Raw genomic sequence first — 20,987 nt, 5'->3', positions numbered from 1 at the left:
CATTTTAATCCACAAACATTGACCTAGACAGCTTGTATTACTCAACTATGAGAAGTTTGTTTGAAGTTGTTAAGAATAAAAGAATCAGAGTAACAACTCATAGGAATGGCTGTGGAGGTCAAGCTCTAGAAAGGCTGATCTGACGTCTCAATAAAGGTATGAAAATATTTTGGTAATAGTATCTTGTTTCAGTGATGGTGACTGACCCCTGTAACAGAGTTAACCTGCACGGCAGGGATTTTTGAGCTTACAACCATAGCTCCATCCCGGAGTGACAGGTCCTGACCTGCCAAATGGCAAGTGGCTCTCTCGTTCAAATCTAAAGCAATTGCCAGATTTAAGTGGAGGCTCGCGGTAGGTTTTCCAGCATTATAGCGAGGCTCAGTGCTTTTGCATTTCTAGCAAATGCACCTTGCATGAGAATCATGTGATACTTGGTCCTGAGACACATCACCTTAGAGCAGCCCAATTCAGTCTCAGATTCTTGGGTCATCCCTCATCCATTACCGAATCATCTCCTCACGGACTGAATGAAAGTAGACTCAGGTTAAACTATGACCCTCAAAGGAACTTGTGGCACAGTGGCAGTGTCCCCACCTCTGAGCCAGGAGAGCTAGACTCAGGTCCCATGCGCTCCAAAGGCATGGGATGACATCTCTTGATTGGATAAATATCCAAACGGTGATCCTCTTTGAATACTCAAATTTAAATCATGAGAGTATTTGAGCAAAGTTCTGGAGGGTGCTAGAGATCTGGAAAGGATCAACATCAAGGAAGAAGAGGAACGCGAGCAAGAGTCAGAGAAAGCTGGCGAGAAAAAGAAGCAAGAACAGTTTTAATACTTTCATAGGAGGGCGAGCTTACTGAATTTTTATCCAAGCAGGAAGATTTTGTTGGTAGGCAAAACTTAGGATTTACTGGATGATTTTGTTATTGATTGATGTTACTATTGGAAATGAAGCAACATTTGTAGCAAAAATTGTCAAATAGTTCAGATGCAATTGTTTACATATAAATGGGAACGAGGAATGTAGAATATGATGATATTCTAAGAAAATACAGCCTGCTTCAGACAAAAACAAAGTAAAGTGAAAAGGGACCAAGGTGTGGTTGGTTAAATATTCCTGTGCTTCATTGAAATCTCCTTCAATTATAAACTGGATATTTGGGAAATCAGTGGGCTTTACAGTCTTCTGGTGGCACAAGAAAATCAGGATCTTGGAAAGATATTCAGCCCATTAAGTTGCTTCCATCCAGACGTTCACGGGTTGAAATGAGGCCCCAATAATGGGATGGGAAAGCCAGGGATAACCTGACCTTGGCAGTTTGAGGTGATTCCCTGGCTTAGTGGAGGACCAGCAGTTTGTGTAAGAAGGGGTGCCCATGTTTGGGAGGCAAGATATAATGAGCAAGCCACTGCCCCCCACCCCTGCCCCATCCCCCCAGTTATCCAAATTATACATCCAATAGTTTCAGCTTTTGTCAAATGGCAAAAGCTGTATTAGTGTCTCAGCTTTCTGACCCATATCAGAAAACAATTATCCCTATCCCTGCCTGAATTCCAAGCAGAATAATGGCCCTTTTTTAACATTGTTCATTCATGGGTGTCAGTATTTAGCTGCCTTTGCAAAGGCGATGGGGAGTTGCTTTCTTGACTGCTGAAAAAGGCTTAGGTTACCCAACAATGCCCTGAGGGAGAAGGAATTCCAGGATTTTGACCCATTGACACTGAGGGAACGGCAATATATTTCCAAGTCAGGATGATGAGTGGCTTGGAGGGCAACTTGCAGTTGGTGACATTCCCATGTATCTGCTGCCCTTGTGGTTGTGGATTTGGAAAGTGCTGTCTGAGGAGGTTTGGTGAATTTCCATGGAGTATCTTGTAGATAGTACACATAGCTACGATTGAGCATCAATGGTGGAGGGAGTGGATGTTTGTGGATGTGGTGCCAATCAAGTGGGGCTGCTTTGTCCTGGATGATGTCAAGTTTCTTGATTGTTGTTGGAGCTGCACCCATTCAGGCAAGTGGGGAGTATTCTATCACACTTCTAACTTGTGCCTTGTTGGTGACTGAGGCTTTGGGGAATCAGGTGAGTTACTCACCACAGTATTCCCAGTGTTTGACCTGCTCTTGTAGCCACTGTGTTTATGTGGCTGCTTCAGTTCTCCATCTGGAGAATGATAAACTTCAGGATGTTGATACTGGGGGATTCAGTGATGGCAATCCCACTGAATATTAAGGGACAGAGGTTAGATTCTCCCTCATTTGGTGTTGTCGTTTGCAAGGTACAAGGCATGAATGTTACTTACCACTTGTCAGCCCAAACCTGGGCATCCAGATCTTGTTGCATTTGAACAAGGACTGCTTCAGTATCTGAGGAATCATGAATAGGGCTGAATATTGCACAAATCAGCACATATCCCCTCTTCTGGCCTTATGATAGAGAGAAGGTAATTGATGAAGCAGCTGAAGATGGTTGGACCTAGGACACTACCTGAGGAGCTCCTGAAGAGATGCCCTGGAGCTGAGATGACCTACCAACAACCACAACCATCTTCCGAGGTGCTAGGTATGATTCCAAACACCAGAGAGATTTCTCCCTGATGCCCATGCTAGAATACAGGAGAAAATGGCACGTTGGAATAGATTTCTGAACAAACTCCATGGATCAGAGAGTTCCAGTGAGTTGGACTTCTCTATAAAAATGTAATGGTATCTCATTCAAACCTTTGGTCCACAAAAACATACATGATGTTCAAACAGAGCATTCCATTGCTCAACGATATTCTATTTTCTGGACTCCTGGTGTTTAGTTTACATTGCTGAATATTTCATTCCTTTGGAATGAAAATGCTCTCAAACATGAGAGTCCAGAGACAGTATGTACCTGTTGGGGTAAAGGCAAGCCTGGTAGATGTAGGGAATGCTGGATGACTGGAGAAATTGTGTTTTCAGTTAAGAAAAAGAAGAAAGCATGTGTCAGGTAGAGACAACACAGATCGAGTGAATCCTGAGAAGAGTATAAAGGCAGTAGGAGGGTTGGAGGATTTGAGCGATAGGGAGAGGTTGAATAGGCTGGGGCTATTTAGGAAGTTGCAGAGGCTAATACAATTGCAACATTTAAGAAGCATCTAGATGGTTATATGAATAGGAAGGGTTTGGTGGGATATGGGCCAAATGCTGGCAAATGGGACTAGATTGGGTTGGAATATCTGGTTGGCATGGACGAGTTGGATTGAAGGGTCTGTTTCCATGCTGTACATCTCTATGACTCAGAGTATACTTAAGAAGGAAATCAGGAGGGCAAAAAAGGAGATATGAGATAGCTTTGGCAAATAGGGTTAAGGAGAATCCAAAGAAAATTTATAAATTAAGGACAATGGGTAACTAGGGAGAGAATAGGGCCCCTTAAAAGGTGCCTGTGTGCGGAACTGCAGGAGCTGGGGGAAGACTAAATGAGTATTTTGCATCAGTATTTACTGTGGAGAAGAACCTGGAAGATATAAAATGTAGGGAAATAGATGCTGACATCTTGAGAAATGCCCATATTACAAGGTGGTGGTGCTGGATGTCTTAAAAAATTGCATAAAAGGTGGCTAAATCCCCAGGACCTGATCAGGTGTACCACAGAACTCTGTGGGAAGCTAGGAAAGTGATTGCTGGGTCCATTGCTAAGATATTTGTATCATTGATAGTCACAGGTGAAGTGCCGGAAGACTGGAGGTTGGCTAACGTGGTGCCACTATTTAAGAAAGATGGTAAGGAAATGCCAGGGAACTATAGACTAGTGAGCCTAATATCAATGGTGCGCAAATTGTTGGAGGGAACCCTGAGGGACAGGATTTACATGTACTTAGATAGGCAAGGACTGATTAGGGATAGTCAAAACAGCTTTGTGTGAGAAATCATGTCTCACTAACGTGATTGAGATTTTTGAAGAAGTAACAAAGAGGATTGATGAGGGCAGAGCGGTGTACGTGATCTATCTGGACTACAGTATGGCATTTGACAAGGTTCCTCATGGTAGGCTGGTTAGCAAGGTTAGATCACATGGAATACAGGGAGAACTAGCCATTTAGCTACAGAACTGGCTTGAAAGTAGAAGACAGAATGTGGTGCTGGTGGGTGCTTTTCAGACTGGAGGCCTGTGATCATTAGTGTGCCACAAGGATCGGTACTGGGTCCACTGCTTTTCGTCATTTATATATATGATTTGGATATACTTAGTAAGTTTGCAGCTGACACCAAAACTGCAGGTGCAGTGGATAGCGAAGAAAGTTACTTCAGAGTGTAAGGGGATCTTGATTAGATGGTCCAATGGGGTGAGGAGTGGCAGATGGAGTTTAATTTAGATAAATGCAAGGTGCTGCATTTTGGAAAGGCTAATCTTTGCAGGAGTTATACATTAATGGTAAGGTCCTGGCGAGTGTTGCTGAACAAAGGCACCTGGGAGTACAGGTTCATAGCTCCTTGAAAGTGGAGTCGCAGCTAAATAGGATAATGAAGAATGCACTTGGTATACTTTCTGTTATTGGTCGGAGAATTGGGTACAGGAGTTGGGAGGTCATTTTGCAGCTGTACAGGACATTGGTTAGGCCACTGTTGGAATATTGTGTGCAATTCTGGTCTCCATCCTATTGGAAGGACGTTGTGAAACTTGAAAAGGGTTCAAAAAAAATTTACAAGGATGTTGCCAGGGTTGGAGGGTTTAAGCTATAAAGGAGAGGCTAAATAGGCTGGGGCTGCTTTCCCTGGAGCATCAGAGGCTGAGGGGTGACGTTATAGAGGTTTATAAAATCATGAGGGGCATAGATAGGATAAATAGACAAAGTCTTTTCCCTGGGGTGGGGGAGTCGAGAACTGGAGGGCATAGGTTTAGGGTGAGAGGGGAAAGACATAAAAGGGCAACTTTTCCATGCAGAGGGTGGTACGTGTATGGAATAAGCTGCCAGAGGAAGTGGTGGAGGCTGGTACAATTACAACTTTTAAAAGGCATCTGATGGGTACAGGAATAGGAAGGGTTTAGAGGGATATGGTCCAAATGCTGACAAATGGGACTAGAATAATTTAGGATATCTGGTCAGCAAGGTCACGTGGGACCGAAGGGTCTGTTTGCGTACTGTACATTTCTACGACTATTTGCAGAGTATATTTTATTGGACTGGGTACTTAAAAAGGGTCTCTTCTTCAACCTGTCCTTGCATGTTTACGGTCCTTATGCAGCAAGTTGTTGACGTTATCAGTTGTTAACATCAGTCAGGGAAATTGAGTGGTTGGGACTGGAGTGAACAAGGTCAACAACTGGATCTCTCTTTAACCAGCGAGATCAAAAGATCGTGAACTAAAATGGTGCAAGGTTTGAATAAGTAATTGCAAGCCAGAGTAAGTGAACTCAATATCAAATCAGACATGGAGGAGAAATAAACAGAGTGGGGGGAAAATATTACTTTGCTACACAAAAAGAGGAACAGGATAAAAGTAACAATGAAACAAATTCAAATCTAAAAGGAATGGGATTGCACGGTCAATTAAACATGCAGTGCCAAAGAGATTGTTTGGCAGTAATTACCCCATCAGTATTAAAAGGACGGACAAGTTGTAACCTTCTAATGCAAGTTTATTTCATATCCACCATGCAGAAACAGCGACATCATGCTTTTCAGTGCACTCGAATAGTAGTGTGGCAGGCAGTAATTTGAGATTCTCAGGAATCTAAGGGTGAAGGGGATAAAATTGAACAGTTTTGGTTGGGCCAGATGTTGCTGTCAAAGAGAGCTCATGGCACTGCCCATCATTTATGTGCAAATGGTGGTGGAGCAGCTGCAGGTAGATACGCCCTCTTGTGGCTTGGGATTAGTGTTCCAAGATGCCCAGGTTCAAGCCCCACCTGCTTCAGGGGGTGTGTAATAATATTTCTGAACAGATTGTTAAATTAAAACAGAATGAGCAAGAAATATTCAAAGAACCCTGGTCTTCACACCCAAAAGTACATCCAAAAAGATGCACGTTGTAACTTACTCCAACAAAGTCTTCAAAACTAATCTGATCCTTCTGACCTCCAGCAGCCGTGAGCTCTTCTTTTATTTCACGAATTTTGTAGCCTGGTAATTGTAGGTTGGCTTGTTGAAAGAGGTTGTGGAGTTCATTGTTATCAATGTATCCGGAGTTATCAGTGTCTGAAAGGTGAAAATTAAAAGTTAGTAAAGCTGTTAGATGGTCAAACAGCTAAGGACTATCCCTCTCCAAGCCTGTTTCTAGACTACCCCGGTTGTAGACACCTGACAGTGAAGTTTGTGCTTTACAAGATTCGAAGCTGTGGGTGCCAAATGTGTGTTTCGTGGGTAGTTTCTGCTCAAATTTATTTGCGTACTGCCGAAGTGATATTGTCCTTGCAGCGAAATCCTTAGCCATGCGTCCTCTGCAGTCTTCATTAGCTTCGTTTTGAGATGGGCATGTGGATGTGGTGACGTTACATGACAGGCAGGTAATAACAATACAGGGTCAGCAGACTGTTCAGTGACCCACTCAGTAACATTTGTACAGCAGCCAAATCTTCCAAGAGCTGAAGTTTAATTAGTATGAGGATAAATAGGCAAGGTCTTTTCCCTGGGGTGGGGGAGTCCAGAACTAGAGGGGCATAGGTTTAGGGTGAGAGGGAAAAGATTTAAAAGGGACCTAAGGGGCAACCTTTTCACACAGAGGTTGGTGAGAGTATGGAATGAGCTGCCAGAGGAAGTGGTGGAGGCTGACACAATTACAGCATTTAAAAGTCATCTGGATGGGTATATGAATAGGAAGGAGGGTTTAGAGGGATATGGGCTAAGTGTTGGCAAATGGGACTAGATTGGGTTGGGATATCTAGTCCAACTCGTCCAAGCCGACCAAAGGGTCTGTTTACGTGCTGTACATCTCTATGACTCAAACATTGGAGTGGTAGTGGCAGGAAGAGGGGGGCCTCATCTTCAGACTGAAAGTGAGAAGACCAGTGACCTGTTCCCACCATATATGGTTTAACTGGAAGTACAATTGATGTACATTCTGGACAGTTTTTCCAGTTTTTCCCACTGTCCCCTCCACTCGGGTAACTATTGCTAAGGTTTGGTAATATGGTTACTTACCAATTTTTGAAAATGCTGCCTGCAGTTCTTCCAACTCTTCAGTGGAGATCTGTGCTGTTTCTGCCATGTTCCTTTAATGTAAGATGGGAGCGCACAAACCTGAAAACAAAAAGAAAACTTGACTGATTAACTTCATAGGGGGTTAGAGTGGTGCTAGAAAAGCACAGCAGTTCAGGCAGCATCAGAGGAGCAGGAAAATCAACATTTTGGGCAAAAGCCCTTCATCAGGAATAGAGGCAGAGTGCCTGTAGGGTGGAGAGATAAAAGAGAGGAGGGTGGGGATGGGGAGAAAGTAGCATAGAGTACAATAGGTGAGTGGGGGTGGGAATGGACGTGATAGGTCAGAGAGGAGGGTGGAGTGGATAGGTGGAAAGGAAGATAGGCAGGTAGGACAAGTCATGGGGACAGTGCTGAGCTGGAAGTTTGGAACTGGGGTGAAGTGGTGGAAGGGGAAGTGAGGAAACTGGTGAAGTCCAAATTGATACCCTGGGGTTGAAGTGTTCCGAGGCAGAAGATGAGGCGTTCTTCCTCCAGGCGTCGGGTGGTGAGGGAGTGGCGGTGAAAGAGGCCCAGGACCTCCACGTCCTCAGCTGAGTGGGAGGGGGGAGTTGAAATGTTGGGCCACAGGGCGGTGTGGTTGATTGGTGCAGGTGTCCCAGAGATGTTCCCTAAAGCGCTCTGCTAGGAGGCGTTCAGTCACCCCAGTGTAGAGGAGACCGCATTGGGAGCAACGGATACAATAAATGATATTGGCGGATGTGCAAGCAAAACTTTGCTGGATGTGCAAGGCTCCTTTGGAGCCTTGGATAGAGGTGAGGGAGGAGGTGTGGGCGCAGGTTTTGCAATTCCTGCGGTGGCAGGGGAGGGTGACAGGAAAGAAGGGTGGGCTGTTGGGGGCGTGGACCTGACCAGGTAGTCACAGAGGGAATGGTCTGTGCCCTACAGGCACTCTGTGGAAGGCAGAAAGGGGTGGGGAGGGAAATATATCCCTGGTGGTGGGGTCCATTTGGAGATGGCAGAAATGTCGTCAGATGATTTGGTTTATGCAAAGGTTGGTAAGGTGGAAGGTGAGCACCAGGTGGCTTCTGTCCTTGTTAAGGTTGGAGGGGTGGGATCTGAGGGCGGAGGTGCAGGATGTGGACGAGATGCGTTGGAGGGCATCTTTAACCACGTGGGAAGGGAAATTGCGGTCTCTAAAGAAGGAGGCCATCTGGTGTGTTCTGTGGTGGAACTGATCCTCCTGGGAGCAGATACAGCAGAGGCGGAGGAATTGGAATGCAGGATGGCATTTTTGCAGGAGGTAGGGTGGGAAGAGGTGTAATCCAGGTAGCTGTGGGAGTTGGTGGGTTTGTAAAAAATGTCAGCCTTCATTAATGGAGATTGAGGGGTGCAGGAAGGGGAGGGAGGTGTCAGAGATGGTCCAGGTAAATTTAAGGTAAGGGTGGAATGTGTTGGTGAAGTTGAACCCCCTCGCGGGAGCATAAGGTGGCGCCAATCCAGTCATCAGTGTAGTGGAGGAAAAGATGGGGAGTGGTGCTGGTGTAACTACGGAAGATGGACTGTTCTACGTAACCAACAAAGAGACAGGATTAACTTCATACTCAGTCAAAGGAATGTAACAACCCTCAACAATCCTCATTCCTACTTCTTTAATGTTCAATCATCCCGATGCATTTGACACAAATTCAAAGCTTCCCTTTCTGTTAGCTAATGTTACTGTAACTGTGTCATAATCTTTTAATCTGTGATTTGAAAGCACAAAAGAAAACATGGTGGCTGTAACAGCAGCAACAAGGAACCTAGTAAAGCACTTAATCGTACAGGCATACTGCATGGAAACACACCCTTCAGTCCAACTCATCCGCGCCAACCAGACATCCCAATCTGACCTAGTCTCATTTGCGTGCATTTGGCCCATATCCCTCTAAACCCTTCCTATTCATGTACCCATCCAGATGTAAAAAGAATGTTATAATTGTTCCCACCTCCACACAACCCAGCCACCCCAAGACACTATAGTAACAATTTTCACATACCTTCCACCCCATCTGAGGTTTATGGGGTAATGATTAGTTCATCTGTTTTAGCTGCTGTTGGTTGGGGATAAATATTGACCTGGATACTGCAGTTCCTCCTTCTTTCACATCCACTTGACCAGGCAGCAGAGTTATTGGCTCTGCACCTCCAAGACTACATCTCAAAAACTGCCACACTCAGTGGAACTAAAAATGCCAACCTAGATTATGTGCTGACATCCCAGAGAGGAACTCGATGTCATGACCTCTGATATAGAGACATGACAAGGAAAGAAAATCTGCTGTCCTTATCCGATCTGGCCTAAACTTGATTCTGGACTCTCAGAAATGTGGTTGACTCTTAACTGCCATCTGAACTGACCTAGTAAGTCATTCAATTCAGGATAGAGACAAAAAAAAACTGCAGATACTGGAATCGAAGGAAAACAGGCAGGAGGTTGGAAGAACACAGCAGGCCAGGCAGCATTGGGAGGTAGAGAAGTCGACCTCTGTGGGTGTAACCCTTCTTCAGGACTGGTAGAGAACTTCTTCAAAGTGGGCTTCCTTTGAAGAGACTTCTGAGTGGTACAAACTTGGTTAGGAGACATAAAACTGCAGATGCTGGAATCCAAGGCAGACCAGCGGGAGGTGGAAGAGCACAGCGAGCCAGGCAGCATTGGGAGCTGAAGTTGACAGAGAACTTGTTCAATTCAGGATGGGCAAACAATCCCACGAAAAGAACGATAAGAGGCACCGAATGAGCTAACCTGACAGCCTTAAATAAAACATAGAAACACACAAAGACAAATGAGCTTAGTGTTCTTTTTTCAAGATGTTTAGGTTCTTGTTAGTCTTCCTATTAATACATTTTACTACTGGAGCAATTTATCCAAATTACTCTAATGAACATGCTTCTTTAATATCCATCTTGCTGATCCCTTTCTTCAGCTTAAATTTGTAGGGGTGTGCGCGTGCACGCTCGCGTACAAAAACAACAGTTACATTACTGAATCTTTTGTCTTGGTCTTTGGATTGCTAATCCAAAGGTGTAAGTTCAAATCCTACCACAGCACCTGGGAAATTTAAATTAAGTTCAATAAATAAACCTGGAATAAGAAAGAAAAGCTACTTAGTAACAGTCACTGGATTATTGTCAAAACTCATTGAGTTACCTCATGCCTTTTTGAAAATCAATCTGCTTTCCCCCTCCTTGGTTTGACCTACAGACCCACAGTTGTGGTAGAAACAGCATTGCAAGGAAAGAAAAACAGAGAGTATCAATCTAAGCAGTAAATGTCACAAAGGGACACCAAGCTTATAGTAGGTAGTGACAGAAGCAACATGACGGAAAACCCTGAATGGAACTGAATATCTGATCTAACTATCAGTCATTCATGAAACTTGTGATGACTGGGTTGGTAGCAGTGATAACCGTACAGTCTTTATGGAGAGCAGTTCCTATAGTCACACTGAAGGAACAAACAGTGGGTTGTGTGATACTACCACTGTCTTAAATGCGATAGATTTAGAAAAGACCAAGCAGCTCAAAACTGGGTATTGACGAGAGCCCTATGGGTCATCAGAAGTAGAATTGTATTCCACCACAATCCGGCCTGGCAAAGCCCTCATTCTATGATCACCATCAAACCAGGGGGCCAACCCCGGTTCAACGTGGAGCACAGAAGAGCAGGCCAGGATCAGCAGCAGGTACGCCTAAAGATAATGTACCAATGCTGTAAAACAATGTGTTGAAACGACCGAGGGTGCATGCTTTAGAAACAGCTAAATTGTTTCCAAAGCCACGAAATCAGATCAAAGCCTTGCCAGTTTTAGTCACAATACAGCTTAGGTAAATAGGAGACTCAAGAGTAAAAGAAATACCTCAGTGATGGGGAGTGCCAAATTCAAAGGTGAAACCATTTTCAGCCAGAACAGCTCAGTGGATGACTCAATTTAGACATAGTGAGAAATTCCCAGCGACATAGATACCAGCCTTTAGCCAATTCCATTCACTCCGGATATCAAGAAATGGCTGTGCACACTGGATAGAGCACAGATTATGAGGACCAACACTACAGCTTCTGACTCAGTTACATACCTAGCCAAGTTGTTTCAGTGCAGCGATAACGTTGGCATCTGTTCAGCAATATTAAGATTATATCGTGCCTGTGAGAGCATGACAAATCCTATCCAGTCAATTGCTTTTTTTTAAATTCAGAGGTGAGGTGAGGGGGATTGCCTTTGATATCAAGACTGTTTGACAGAGCATGCCATCAAGAGACCTGAGTAAACCTGAAGTCAATGGGAATCCAGGAGAAACTCTACAGGAATTCCTCAGGGAAGTGTGAGGCTAACTAACATAGCTACGTCAATGACCTTCCCTCCACAATTAGGCCAGAAGTAGGGATGCCTGCTGATTCTGCAGTATTCAGTCCCATTTCTACATCTTCAGATGCGAAAACATTCCTGTATGCATTGAGAGGTAAAAAGGATATGTGCCAAGTAACATTGGTGCCACACAGACGCCAGGCAAAGACTGTTCCAACAACAGAGAATTGAACCACCTCCCCATGACATTCACATGTAAATGCATGGCCGCCAACGTCTTGGGGACCACATATGGCCGGACACATAACTGGACCAGACACTGATCAAGAGACTAAGAATTCTGTGACTGGATAAGTTCCTGATTCCCTAAAGCCTTTCTGTCACTTACAGGTCTGGAGTGTTGTGGATAAAACATAGCTCTAGTGCTTAAGAAACTTGGCATCTTCCAGCACAAAGTAGCCTGTTTAATTGGCACCCCATCAATGGCCTTCAACATTCACTCCCTTCCCATCACTGATGTATAGTTGCAGCAGTGTGTACCAACTACACAATTCACTGCAGACATTCACCCAGTCTTACTTGGGAGCATCTCAATCACTGATCAGGACAAGAGTAGCAGGCTGTCAGGAATGCTACTGCATGGAAAATTCCCTTACCAGGTCACACACTATTTGGACTTGGAAATATATCATGATTCCTTCTCTGCCCTGGGGTAGGAAATTCACCACAGCACAGACAGATCCTTCACTCCACACCACAGCAGGCAACAAATGAATACTGAGACCAGCCCTGCCATTAATGCTCACCTTCCGATAGTGAAGAAAAACACAACTTTAAGAGAATTTAAACAAAGCACTGTGCAGCTATCTGAATCTTTCTAATCTGAAACAGCAACACAGGAAGAACTCAAAGACGTGCCCCTTTAAGACATACTCATTAAACATACTTGGCATCCATCAGACCTCTTTACACCTCACTGCTTCCGAATCTCTCTCCCACTGAAACCATTCTGAGATAATCTCTCCAAATAAGGAGTTTTTTTTTCATTAAGCATATCATGCACATGAGGGAGACACGTCATTAGTTAATAATGACACATTTATCCATAGTAACAAGGCTCTCCTGAGGCGTCATTATAACCATTGCTTTTCATCATTTACATAAATGATTTGGATGTGAATACAGGAGGTATGGTTAGTAAGGTTGCAGATAACACCAAAATAGGTGATGTAGTGGTCAGTGAAGAAGATTACCTCAGACTACAATGGGTCCTTGATCAAATGGGCTGATAAGCTGAGGAGTGGCAGATAGAGTTTAATTTAGATAGATGTGAGGTAATCATTTTGGGAAGGCAAATTGGGCAGGTCTTGCACAGTTAATAGCAGGGTTAAGGAAAGTGTTTTCGAACAAAGAGACCAAGGGGTGCAGGTTCATAGTTCCTTGAAAGTGGTATCATAGGTAGACAGGGTGGTGAAGGTTGCGTTTGGCACACATGCCTTTATTCATTAGAACATGATATGACTGCATAGGACATTGGTGAGGCCACTTATAGAATACTGTGTACAATTCTGGTTGCCCTATTGGAAGGATATTGTTCATTTTGAGACTGCAGAGAAAAGATTTCCAAAGATGTTGCTGAGATTTCAGGATTTGAGTTCGAGAGAGAGGCTGAATAGGCTGGGGATTCTTTTCCTGGAGTGTCGGAAGGCTGAGGAGTGAACTTATACAGGTTTATAAAATCATGAGGAGCATTGGTAAGATGAATAGCCAAGGCTTTTTCTTCAGTTGGGGAAGTCCAAAACCAGAGGGCATAAGTTTAAAAGGTGAGTGTGGAAAGATTTAAAAAGGTCCAGAGGAGTAAACTTTTCCATACAGAGGGTGGTGAATTCATGGTACAAACTGCCACAGGAAATGGGGGAGGTTGGTATAATTATAACATTTAAAAGGCATCTGGATGGGTACATGAATAGTAAGGGTTTAAGAGGGATATTGGCGTGGCAAATGGGACGAGGTCAGATTGGGATGTCTGGTCAGCATGGATGAGTTGGACTAAAAGGTCTGTTTCTCTGCTGTATGACTGACACTCTTACATTGGCTGAAGTAAATATCTTTTGTCCTGAATCAACTGTGTTTGTTTGAACATTACAGACACTCGACTCGCCTGGACTTAATGGCAGCTCGTGATCAACTGTGGTGCCAAGGAACTTTAGTAAAATTCAAGTTGATAATGATCAGGGACAAGAGAAGCCATCACAGTCCTACAACCTTACGGCAGGAACTCCTCAGAGCAACACTGTAGCCTAAACACATTCACTGCACCTGGTTCAATAACCTTGGTCAGAAGTAGAGATGCTTGCCAATGATTGCGAAGTGTTAAAACTTCTCAGGTGATGAAGAAATTCATACCCATGTGCAAAAATATCGAGCCAACATCTATATATGGGTTTAAACATAACATTAATGCCACAAGCACCAGCCAGTGTTTCTTTAAAGAATAGAGAAACAGGTCATCTCCCTTTGCCATTCAAGGGCATTACCAATCAGAAAATGAACTGGACCAGCCAGCTACGTGCCAGGGCTACCAGAACAGGTAAGAGGACGGGTATTCTGCAGCAAGACTTTCCCCAAGACTTTCCACCACCCACAAACAGAATTATAAATGGGACAACCTCCAAATTGTCCAGTGGGTGCACTCAAGACCTCTCACCACTGTCTGGGGCAAAGCAGTCCATTTCATTGACAATACCACCCTTAGTCTAAAGATCTAAACCCTTCACTGCTCTAGTTGCAATGTGTATCTACCTTCAATATGATTTGCAGCACCTTCCAAATCTACAAACGCTACCAACTAGAAGGACAAGGGCAATGTCTTGTAGAACACCACCACCTGCATGGTCCATATCAAGGCACACACCATCCCAAGTTGGAAACATATTGTCATTCCTTCATACTTGCAGGGTCAAAGTCCTGGTTGCTCTTCCCCAACAGCTGCGTAAATAACACCTTCCCTACAAGATCAGAAAGGTTCAAGAAAGCAGTCCATCACCATTTTCTCAAAGGCTGCTCAGGACAGTCAATAAATGCTGGCCTAATCACTGCCACCAAAACAACATGAATGAATTCAAAGACAAGACGATGAAACTGCAGTGAAACCAACACCCTATTTCAGGAGTTGTGGAATATGCAAATAATAAAATTCTTAAAATGTAACCACTAATTGAGTAAGAAATAATTAACCATATTTTTTGTAAAAATCGGTTTATTGGAGTTCAAGCAAAACACTTAAGGGATGAAAAGATCCCAGTGCTATGTTGTATATGTTACTGTGGAAACACATTTAATTTACTCAGAAGTAACTGAAACTGCATGCCCCAAAACAGCTGTAAAGAAAAAGTAATGGAATGGCACAATATTAATGAAATTACTGCCGAGTTGTCAAAGGCTTAGCTTCCAGGGCTTTGGAGATGAGGAACAAGGGATTGCATCTTTCACTTGATTAGAGGCAGCAGCATTAAATCATTAAGCATTTAGCTTCAAAGCTGCTGTAATTGCAGTTGTAATCTCCAATGTGGAAACCAGTTATTTTAGCACAGGGCTTACTTAGAATTTACATCACACTGATAGATGGGAGTTAACACCTCAGTTTTTGGTTCAGTGCGAAGACAGAGACTCGGAAAATTGCAAACCCTATCAAATGCAGACGAGTTTCACAAAAGCCTGCATTTTCTACTTTGCATCCTATTTTAACAATGTCCTCAGTCCATGAGTCAAATTGAAAGAGACCAGCGGCTGTTTTACGATTCAGCTCAGACAAACCGAAGGTTGTGAGGGATTTTGAAGTGTGCTCAGAATTTGAAGTCTACAGGAATACGTATCATATTTGGAATGGTGTCCAACATTGAAGAAACTTTGTTTCTGCTTCATAGAGCAACAAAGTTCAAACTTAGAAAGCTTTCCTTGGAAGAATTACTTTAATTTTTCATTGCATAACTCAAGCACAACATACTGAGTATGCTGATGATTCTTAGCGATGGTGTTGTGGTATTGTCGCTGGACTTATAATTCAGAAATCCTGGTAATGCCTTGGAGACCCAGGTTCGAATCCCAACACATGAATGAAGTTTGACATCAAAAATAAAATTCTGAAATTAAAAGATGTCCTGGAACTATTGTTGACTGTCATAAAAACCTGTCTGGTTCACTGATGCCCTTTAAAGAAAGGCATCTGCTGTCCTTACCTCATCTGGCCTACATGTGACTCTAGACCCACAGCAATGTGGTTGACTTGCAACTACCCTCTGAAATGGTCCAGCAAGCTACTCAGTTGCATCAAACTACGAACAAGTCTCAAAGGAATGAAAAAGGGATGATGATCCTGGCATCAACTGGGCAAGCACCAGAAGTGCCGCTGGTAAATAGAGCCTCGACTGGATCAAAATACAAGTAATACAGCTTCATCTGTAAGGTGTGTATGGGACTTGGGCAGTGAGGTGGTGAATAGGCAAGTGCTACACCTTCTGTGACTGCGTGGGAAGATGCCATGAATGCATTAGGTGTGCTGGAGAAGTTGACTCGGTTGTCACTGAGGGACAGAATGCTGACAGGGTAGGGGAAGAGAAGATGTATAAAGACCATAAAACCATAGGACCAGAGTTAGGCCATTCAGTCCATCAAGTCTGCTCCGCCATTCAACCATGGCATTTGCTGGTGGCACTCTACTGGAGATGTTAGATATGACAGAAGATGATCTTTTGAAAGTGGAGACTGGTGGATGGAAAATATGAGGATCTGGAAAAACTCGTTATGGAGAGGAGGGAGTGGGTTAGGATAGAAATGTAGGAAATGTATTGGTCACGGTTGAGGGTACTGACTGTCTATGTGGGGGAGTGAACTCGAAGCGGAGGATAAAGAAAGGCATGTCGGACACACCCCAGTGGAAGGTGGCGTCACCAAAACAGATGCAGCAGAGACTGAGAAACAATTAACGGAATAGAATCCTTGCAGGAAGTATGGTGTTAGGCAATGCAGTGTGGGAGTTGATGGGTTTGTAATGGGGTAATCGTCAGAAGTGTTAGCAGTGAAGTCAATGAGGGGAAAGAGTCAGAGACGATCCTGGTGTTGGAGAGAGAAGGATGGAAATTGGAAGTAAAACTGACTAATTTTTCTAATTCTGGGTGAGAGCAGGAAGCAATACTAATCATGCCATCAATATATCAGAGAAAGAGTTGTGGGTGGGGGCCCTGAATAGGACTGGAACAAGGAATGTTCCACATATCCTACAAAAGAGACAGGCACAACTGGACTCTCACCTTTGATTTGGAGAAAATGAGTCAGAATGAGAACATGCTCAGCCAGGTGAAGGTCTGGGACTGTTCAGGCCACTTTATCCAAGAAGGAAATGGAGAGGCTTCAAAGACTCCTGATGGGGGATGCACATGTGGAGGGATTGTACATTCCACAGTGAAGAGGAGGCAGCTAGAGTCAGAAAACTGGAAATCATGGAATCAAACTCAAGCATCAGAAAAATCACTAATGTAAGTGGGAGGAGACTGAACAATCTGTTCCAATCACTCTTTCTTCCCCTTTGTCAACAGCGTAAAAAACCCACCATTTCCCAAACAGTGGACTGAAACTCTCTCTCTCTCTCGACAGATACTGCCAGACCTGTTGGACTTTCTCCAGCACTTTCTGTTTTTACTTCAGATTTCCAGCAGCTGCAGTATTTTGCTTTTATTTCAGAATTACTTGGCCACTGCCATTACCACTAAGACTGACCTGCAGGGAGACAGTGTCACTCAGACAAGGCTTTTCTGTTTTTGTACCTTAGGAAGTTGACAAAGCTTGATGATCTTTGAGCTAGTCTGGCTTTCATTTTTGGATTTCTGCTTCTACCATGGCTCTTTCTCCGATGAGATCCTTTCCTAATTGTAGCACATCTTAAAAAATACATTAGAAATTCCAACAACTTTGTCTCAAATTAGTTCTGGGAAAATTAAACAGAAACTTTTGATAAAGTTATTAACAGACTTATATGACAACTACATTATTCCAGCAAATCACGTTCTTTCCATTGTATGATTGATCCCCAAAAGTGAAGTACAGCGTAATTGTCAAATGCTCTTACAGATGTTCTTAAAAGATATCCATCTCTTCTCTTAACATCCTTTTGTTTTAAAACGTGGTGTGCAACAAGTCCTACAGAATAAGGAAAGGTGTTCACTTCTTTTTCTTTTTTGGATATTGTAAGATTTTTTTTAAAATTGCAGGGTAATGGAAATGATTGGTAATATAAAGCTTTTCCCATTAGGCTGGTTGGTGTTAAAGAAAACCAACCAGCCTAATAAAAAAGCTTTACTACCAATCATTTCCATTACCCTGCAATTAAAAAAAAACTTACAATATCCAAAAAGGAAAAAGAAGTGAAGACCTTTCCTTATTCTGTAGGACTTGTTGCACACCACATTTTAAAACAACAGGATGTTAAGAGAAGAGATGGATATCTTTTGAGAACATCAGAGCATTTGACAATTACTTCACTTTGGTGATCAATTGTACAATGGAGAGAACATGATTTGCTGGAATGTAGTGGTCATATGAAAAACATATAGTAATTTAAGCCTGCTTTTGGCTTCTCGGTCTAGTATTTCTTTAACGCAAGACTCTTCATCCTTCTTCTTAGGGACTTAACTTATTTTGGGTGCCTGATATCTTGATTTATTCCGGGTTTGATGATTCAGATTTATCCCCTTGTGGCTTTTAAGATTCTCTACGGTCTTCATAAGCATTTTCAGTATTGTTCACTACTCCTAGCAGTACTGACTTCTACTGAAGGCTTAATCGTGGCTATTGCTTCTGTGGCCTTTTTAAATTTCCGGCTGCTGCTTTAACAGTAGCTGGCTAGCTCTGTGCGCCTTTAAGTTGCCGAGTATTTCAAAGTACGCTCATCATTTCTGACTGTAATTAATAATTTTTTCTTTCCTCTCCTCTAGTGGCCATGTATTTTGTACAGTTGAACATTATTTTCACAAGACCAACCCGCAAAATGTAGGGGACAATGATGCCCATCTGTGGTCTGTTAGTATTAAAATGCTTTATGTAATCCCCTCTCCCTAGTCTGTAGTTAGAAAACCCTTATGACTTAGCTATTGAACAAAACTATTCTTAAACTATTTGAGGAGGTCTATCTTTAATTTTCAATGACATGTTGAGTACATAATGAATAATGAGGCATTACAAATCATATCAATCCTATTTCTAAACCCATAAACGAGGCTGATGCCAACATTAATCGGAACCAATTCATTATCATCATCTCCTTCACACTTTGGTGCAATCCTGATCAGCTGTGAGTGGTGTTACAAAGATGAATTGGCTGCATATCGGTGCTTTGTTCCAGAGTTCAGAAATTGCATAAAGATTGATGCCAGAAGTTATTTCTCCCAGCTGCTCACTGTTAGACTCAAAGCAATATATTAAAATTTAAATAGATAATTTGTCAGTTTCCACGGTACAGAATATAGACCCAGACGTATTGAATGAGCAGCACACATCTATAAAATTGGATGTATTCATTGGTCAGGTTTTCAAAAAAAAAAGCAATCTTTTGAATGAAATAACATACTTTTAAAGGGTAGACAAATATGATAACTCATAAAAGTTATTGAAGTTCCATAGTACTGGCAGATAATATTGACTTGGTTGCAATGATCCGTATAGTACACAGAAAATACTATTCATTCCTATCAACCATAAAGCTTAGTTGAAATTGTAAGCATTACTCAAATTGAAAGTGTAAAAGTCCCTTGTGTTCTTTTACTTTAAAAGCTCAAAATTGCACTATTGAACAATTTAGGGGCTTTCAAAAGGCAAAAAAGCTTTTAAGTCAAGTTAAGAAACCAATAAAAAGAAAGGGTTTGTATTTGCAAAGCACTTTTCACAACTTCACGAAGCCCTAAGCCACTTTAAAACTGACAGAATACTTGGGGGTGTACTCAAATGTAGTGATGGGATGTTGGAACTGCGGCAATCAATAATACACAGCAAGCACCCACAAGCCAGATTATCTGTTTCTGCTTAGTCGTGCTGGGCAAGGGAAAAAAATGCTGGCTCAGGTAAATTCCCCTTTACTTCAAAATAATGGCAGTAGGCACTCTTGGATGCACTCAAGAGGGCAGGTAGGTCCTTTGTCTAATACCTTATCCAAAAGGTGCCACCTTCAATATGTAGTGTTCCCTCCATGCTGTCAGCCTGATTTATGTTCTCATCTCTCATGAATAAGGCTTCAGCCCATCAACAAATGTGTAGCTGATGTCTTTGCATATATTTCAAACTTATTAATAAAGGTGAAGGTTCTTCAATCACTGCAGTCTAATATAATTAGATGACGAGGTTCAGATATTTAAACTCTAACTAGGTCAACGAACAACAGATCAGCATCAATTACTGGACACGTTAGGCTGCAGTCCAGGGGTCCTCTTGTGGCACAGTGGTTATGTCGCTAGCCCTGGACTGGGAGCCCCAGGTTCAAGTCCCACCAGCTTCTGAGGTATGTAATATCATACCAGAAAAGATTGAATAGGAAAACAAAAGATAGACTACAAGCCAGTATGATATTAGCAGGCCCATTTAATTTGAACAGGTAAACTGCTTAGAGACAGCAGCTGTGTTGAAGACAGTGAGAAATTTACACAGTGAGAAGAAAGGCATTGTACTTATTTCACTGCAGCCATAATGGCTGGTGGAATTTAAATCCAATTAATAAAATTTGTAACAGAAAGCTGCTCTCAGGAATGGTGGTCATAACAACTACTGTAGAAAACACATCTCATTCTCTAACCTCTTTGCAGGATAAAAGTTTACAGTCCTTACCCAGTTGGCCTTTATGTAACTCCAGACTCTCAGTAATCTGGTTGGCTCTTAACTGCTTTGTGAAATCCTAACAATTAAAGAGTGGGGAAAAGGCCCTTCGGCCCATTGATTCTGTGCCAACAATCATGACCACTAATTGGTTCAACAAGCAGCCATGTTCAGGAACTTGGGCATTGCCAGTCATGTGCATATCCTGAAGATGTATTTTTAAAGTGGTAGCATACCCAAGGGAATTATATTTAGTCAGGGCAAAGTACAGAACACAGCAACAGATTTAAGCAACTGGATAATTCTGTGTGTACTCTCAGCAGAAAGGAAATAATTGTATGGAAACCCAATAGCACAAAATTCCCAAATGACAGAAAGTGAGAGAAACCTGGGCCACACACAGATTGTGTGGTCTAGATTAAGGAAGTAGCAATGATGGCGCAGATTGACACTGAAACTGCTCCAGAAGTCAATGGCAATGCTGATTGACACCTAATTCCTAGGTCAGGATAGGGACTATACTTCAGAAAGTAATCCAATTTATGTGAAGCACTTAGAGATCAGTTGGGGGGGGGGGGGGGGGGGGGGTGCCTACTAAATACAGGTATAATTACTGTTGCTCGCATGGACGGGAGCTTCAGTGGAGGTGTGGCGACTGGAGTAATGTA

At 42.7% G+C, this 20,987-nt stretch overlaps 1 protein-coding gene across 4 annotated transcripts in view; it reads right to left on the bottom strand.

Moving 5' to 3' along the window:
• The window catches only part of lcp1 (lymphocyte cytosolic protein 1 (L-plastin)), a 75,426-nt gene that overhangs the window by 40,071 nt on the left and 14,368 nt on the right, over positions 1–20,987 (bottom strand). For all 4 annotated transcript variants that reach the window (XM_043700340.2, XM_043700341.2, XM_087993042.1 and 1 more), the window contains exons 2-3: positions 7,121–7,219; positions 6,021–6,178 (exon numbers count right to left, since the gene is read on the bottom strand). In XM_043700340.2, coding sequence (XP_043556275.1) covers positions 6,021–6,178; positions 7,121–7,187 — 225 coding nt within the window. In that variant the 5' untranslated portion in view covers positions 7,188–7,219. The remainder of the gene's footprint in view (positions 1–6,020; positions 6,179–7,120; positions 7,220–20,987) is intronic.

Source organism: Chiloscyllium plagiosum, unplaced genomic scaffold (genome assembly GCF_037043375.1).
Source record: "Chiloscyllium plagiosum isolate Xiang-an unplaced genomic scaffold, Cpla_swu_hap1 HiC_scaffold_12, whole genome shotgun sequence".
In the NCBI taxonomy this organism is placed as follows: domain Eukaryota; kingdom Metazoa; phylum Chordata; class Chondrichthyes; order Orectolobiformes; family Hemiscylliidae; genus Chiloscyllium; species Chiloscyllium plagiosum.
This window is presented reverse-complemented; position numbering and strand designations above follow the sequence as displayed.